This window comes from Aptenodytes forsteri, unplaced genomic scaffold (genome assembly GCF_000699145.1).
Source record: "Aptenodytes forsteri isolate BGI_AS27 unplaced genomic scaffold, ASM69914v1 Scaffold119, whole genome shotgun sequence".
Lineage (NCBI taxonomy): Eukaryota > Metazoa > Chordata > Aves > Sphenisciformes > Spheniscidae > Aptenodytes > Aptenodytes forsteri.
The window spans coordinates 10,031,805-10,036,142 of record NW_008796165.1 but is presented as its reverse complement, the minus strand read 5'-3'; the positions used below and the strand labels follow the sequence as shown (position 1 = coordinate 10,036,142).

The 4,338-nt window shown below is 60.1% G+C and overlaps 1 protein-coding gene across 1 annotated transcript in view; it reads right to left on the bottom strand.

Annotated features, from left to right (window-relative positions):
• Positions 1-836: 836 nt before the first annotated feature.
• The window catches only part of PCSK9 (proprotein convertase subtilisin/kexin type 9), a gene marked incomplete at its 5' end in the record, with an annotated part of 5,415 nt that continues 1,913 nt past the window's right edge, over positions 837-4,338 (bottom strand). The window contains 8 exon segments of the mRNA XM_009287500.1: positions 837-1,004; positions 1,286-1,467; positions 1,773-1,938; positions 2,051-2,199; positions 2,465-2,635; positions 2,950-3,133; positions 3,286-3,482; positions 3,586-3,727. Of these exon segments, the coding sequence (XP_009285775.1) occupies positions 837-1,004; positions 1,286-1,467; positions 1,773-1,938; positions 2,051-2,199; positions 2,465-2,635; positions 2,950-3,133; positions 3,286-3,482; positions 3,586-3,727 (1,359 nt within the window).

Here is a 4,338-nt window from a genome sequence, read left to right as displayed (position 1 = left end):
AAAATAATGTTTATTTATAAAATTTCAAATAAATATTTAAGGTACAAATGTAAAAACCAAGGTACGAAAGCTTTTTAGCCGGTTCTATGTGTCTTGGGAAGCCCTGAAAGGGAAACTGTTAAAGCAGCGCATAACACCAGCAGATCATTAACTTTGACTTAACAAAAAAAACCACTAACAAAGCAGTAACTGACTCTGTAGCAATGCAGATTAAAATCTAATTAAACAAGCAGACTGTTTAAACTAGAGCCCTTACACTTGACTAAAAAGTATTCTCCTAGATACATGAGTAGGCAATTATAAAACTGTCCAAAAATGGCTAAACTATGATTTTCCAGGTGCTAAGTGGCATTAGCTGACATCTAATGAGCAACTAATCAGGAAAGAAAGGAGTAATCCTCACCACAATATTCTTTTTTTAAAGGTGGTGGTTTTGTCGTATGTTAGGTGACAACATGAACAAACAGCCTCGAGACGGCTTATACAGTCGGTATTTATAGAAAGACCCAGTGCATGGCAGGGAAAGGATGCCGGGATGACTCCTGTGATGGGGCAGGGCTCCGGCTGTGCGGGGGCTGCTTGGAGAGCTCTTGCAGAGCCCCCTGGGTCTCAGCCCCACTGTGTGCGAGAGGGTGATGAGCTTGTACCCCACCATCATGGCAGCCCAAGCGCAGAGGTCATCAGTAGCTGCATGTCGGAGCGTGGACCGTGCTGGGAGCGGCAGTTCGGCCCCAGGAAGGTACCGAGCCAGGGATGCGGCAGTCCAGCAAAGCACCCATCCCTGCTACGCCAGGCACGCCAGGCCAGGGCAGCTGCGTCTCCAGCTCAGCCCATCCCTACTGCTGGCTCCGGCAGCAAATGGCGATGACCACAGCTGTGCTGCTGCCAGGGATGCTGGCTGCCACACAGGTATCATCCACGGCGTAGGCTCCCATGGTGCCGGGGCTCTGGGAATGGGCATTACAGCCCGTCAGCGTCCAGCCGTCATCACAGGACACCATCACCTAATAGAGGAGAAGAGGTCATTCTCCGTGGGTCAGCAAAGGGGCAGGGGTCTGCCTGTCTTTGGGGCTCAGGGTGATGTGGCTGGTGTCACACTGAGCCGCTGGACCCCAGCTGGGGTGGGTGTCCCATTACAGGTGGCCAACTGGGGACACCAGTGAAGGCTGGGGTTGGGGCGGCCGCAATGAGATGCCAAAGCCAACCCGACCCCCCCTTCAGGGTGGCAGAGGGACAAGCAGAGGCGAGGACAACACCACAGCAGAGGAACGTGCACCATCCCTACCTTCCCCGCAGAGCCCAGGGACGTGTGCTCCTTCACCCGGCACTCGAGGCCAGCGGCGGGGCAGCACAAGGCGTGCGCCATCACCTCCATCCTGCTGGCACAGTGGCTGGGCCCACTTCCCAGCCCCGCAACAGGTCTGCCACCATCACCCAGCACCACAGCAGGGGAGTGGAAACTGCACCCTGCCGAGAGGAGAGGGGCTGTCGGCGCGGGACAGCCACGGCAGCATCCCCCGGCAAATTTTTGGGGCTGTCGGCACGGGACAGCCATGGCAGCATCCCAGGGCACACACAGGTGCTAAGGGATGTCCCCACTGAGCCCTGAGCCTTCCCTGCCTCCATGCACGCAGCACGTGTCCCCCTTCCCTGTCAGCTCAGCACTCACACCCACCCTTTTACCCCCAGGTCTCACAGTTTTTCTGGAAGAAACACCCTTGGCCATCAGGGTGTTGGCTCAAGGGTCTGTAACCCGCCATGTTGGGCATTACCGGTCAGCACGTGGTCCCGCAGGGAGCAGCCGGCCCCCTCGGCCACCGGGGAGCTGACGTTGATCCAGCACTCGGCCCTGGGCCACATGCAGCACCTGGCGATGGCGTAGACGCCCCGGCCCCGGAAAGCATTGTGGGCCACACACTGCTTCTGCCCATCCTTGTCCTGCAGCCAGGCAGCACAGTGTCACCGGGGATGCTCAGGGGCCTGGGGATGCCCCTCCGAGGCCAGCAGGCACCCCACAGGCAGTACTTCTGTCTCTGCATGCTCTGCTCACCTCCATGTGCTCCCCCAGCCGCCTGCCACTGTGGGAGAAGCTGGAGCAGCTGAGCATCTCCTCGGCACTGGCACAGCGAGCCACGGCCGTGGCGTGCCAGGTGAGCCCTGAGCGCGCTGACCACACCGAGCGGCAGTACAGCTGCTTGTCTGCAGTGGGGCAGATGGCATCAGTGGCAGGGTGGATACCCACAGCAGCACCCAGAGCCCACGGCACAGATCGGGCTGCCAACGAGGGCTGGCAGGTCTCCCCGCTACCCTCTGCATGCAAATAGCTGTGCTCGGGCTCAGCTGTTCCCAGCACAGCTCAGGGAGGGACATGCCCTGCCGATGCACCGTGCTTTCACCCAGGCACTTCTTTCCCCAGTAAGGGCAGAGCTCTGCCGGGCACCCAGCAGGCAGCCGAGGTCTTTACCTGCACCCAGCTGGGTGGGCAGCCCAGCCACACTGTTGGGCGTCTGGAGCCGCTGCTCCTCGGGGAACCATGCTGTGTCCATGACGTTCTTAGTGGCGAAGTGCAGGAGGCGCTGCCGGAGCTCAGCGAGGCTCAGCTGGGGCTCGGCGCTGAGCAGCATGGCGGTGATGCCTGCCGAGAGCCCAGTGGGGCCACAGTGAGAACCAGGGGCCATGCAGCCACCTACATACGACTCCCCCGAGCAACACAACTCCAGAGAGACAGGAGAAGGAACCACTGCAGCCCATCATCCACATGCACAGGATGCGGAAGCTCTGTGCAGGCTGCAGCACCCAAATGAGCCAAACATGCCAAAACCGTGGCACCATGGCATGCAAAAATGTCCCCAGCACAGGCAGCCCTGATGCCCTGCACCTGCAGGGACGTGTGTGCAGCACCAGCAAGTGGAGGGCCAGCCCTGCCTGCCACCCCAGAGCCCAGCTCACCTGCCACATGCGCAGCCGCCTGCGACGTCCCACTCTGTGCTGTGAAGCACGTGCTGCAGTCGCTGGAGGCGCCGATGATGTCGTCCCCTGGGGCAAACAGGTCCACGCAGCGGCCAAAGTTGGTGCCCAGGGTGCCGATGGAAGCGGGCTGGTCCTCACTGTTGGTGGCACCGACTGTGATGACCTGCCAGGGCAGTGACAGAGGGGGACATGGGCGGGACGGGATGCGCAGCCCCAGCCCACTCAGCTGACTTGGCACTGGAGCGGATGAGCCTAGGGAGGTGGCAGCATGTCCCCGCACATCCCCACACCTCAGGGAGCCCTCCCAGCCCGTACCTCCGGCTCGGACGCTGGCGAGTACAGGCAGGCATCATCCTTGTAGTTACCGGCAGCCGCGACCACCACCACCCCCATCTGCGCCATCCGCCGACAGCCAGCATTCAGTACACGGCTGTAGGCACCAGCAAAGGGCAGCAGCACCACCAGTGGTGCATAGGGCTGAGCCTCCAGCGTCGCCTTGATAAACTCCAGGCCTGGGGGGGACGAAACAAGGGACAGGACACTCTCGCAGAATGGGGACAAGGCAGGGGGCTCCGGGAGGGAACACGCTCCTCTCCGGGGTGTGGGGTGACTCACCGATAAGGGTCCCGCTGACGGTGCCCTTCCCCTGGCAGTTCAGCACACGGAGGCTGCGGACGTTGGCGCCCGTGGCCACACCGGCGTCACGCCCGCTCAGCACCCCTGCCATGTGGGTCCCGTGGCTGTCACACTTGCTGGCCTGGCACAGGCACCACAGTTTTACGCCCCGGCCCATTGCATCAAAGCAGGTTTGCAACACCGTAGTGTCCTCCCCATCCCACGCCACCCCTTGTGCTTTGCACCAGCTAAATCCCACTGCAGAATAAATCTTCAAAAATATTTGGGGGGATGGGAGATAAAAAAAATCATCCTGTGCAGAAGGAGAAAAGCTGGCAGAAAGGATGGGGGATGCAGCCAGCCTTCCCTGGGGCTGTGCTAGGGCTGGGCTCCCCTACCCATGCATTGATGCAAGCCATGCAAGGCAGCACTAGCACCCACCGCAGGACGCAGGCAGCCTTAGCAGCCCTAGGTATGGAGTCGACCTTGATTCCCTCTTGCAATGACACCTTGACACGCACCCATGCTCCCCCCAGCCTGCTTTCCCCGGAAAGGAATCATAGAATCATAGAATAGTTTGGGTTGGAAGGGACCTCTAAAGGTCATCTAGTCCAACCCCCCCGCTGTGGGCAGGGACATTTTCAACTAGATCAGGTTGCTCAGAGCCCCGTTCAGCCTGGCCTTGAATGTTTCCAGGGACGGGGCATCCACCGCCTCTCTGGGCAACCTGTGCCAGTGTTTCACCACCCTCAG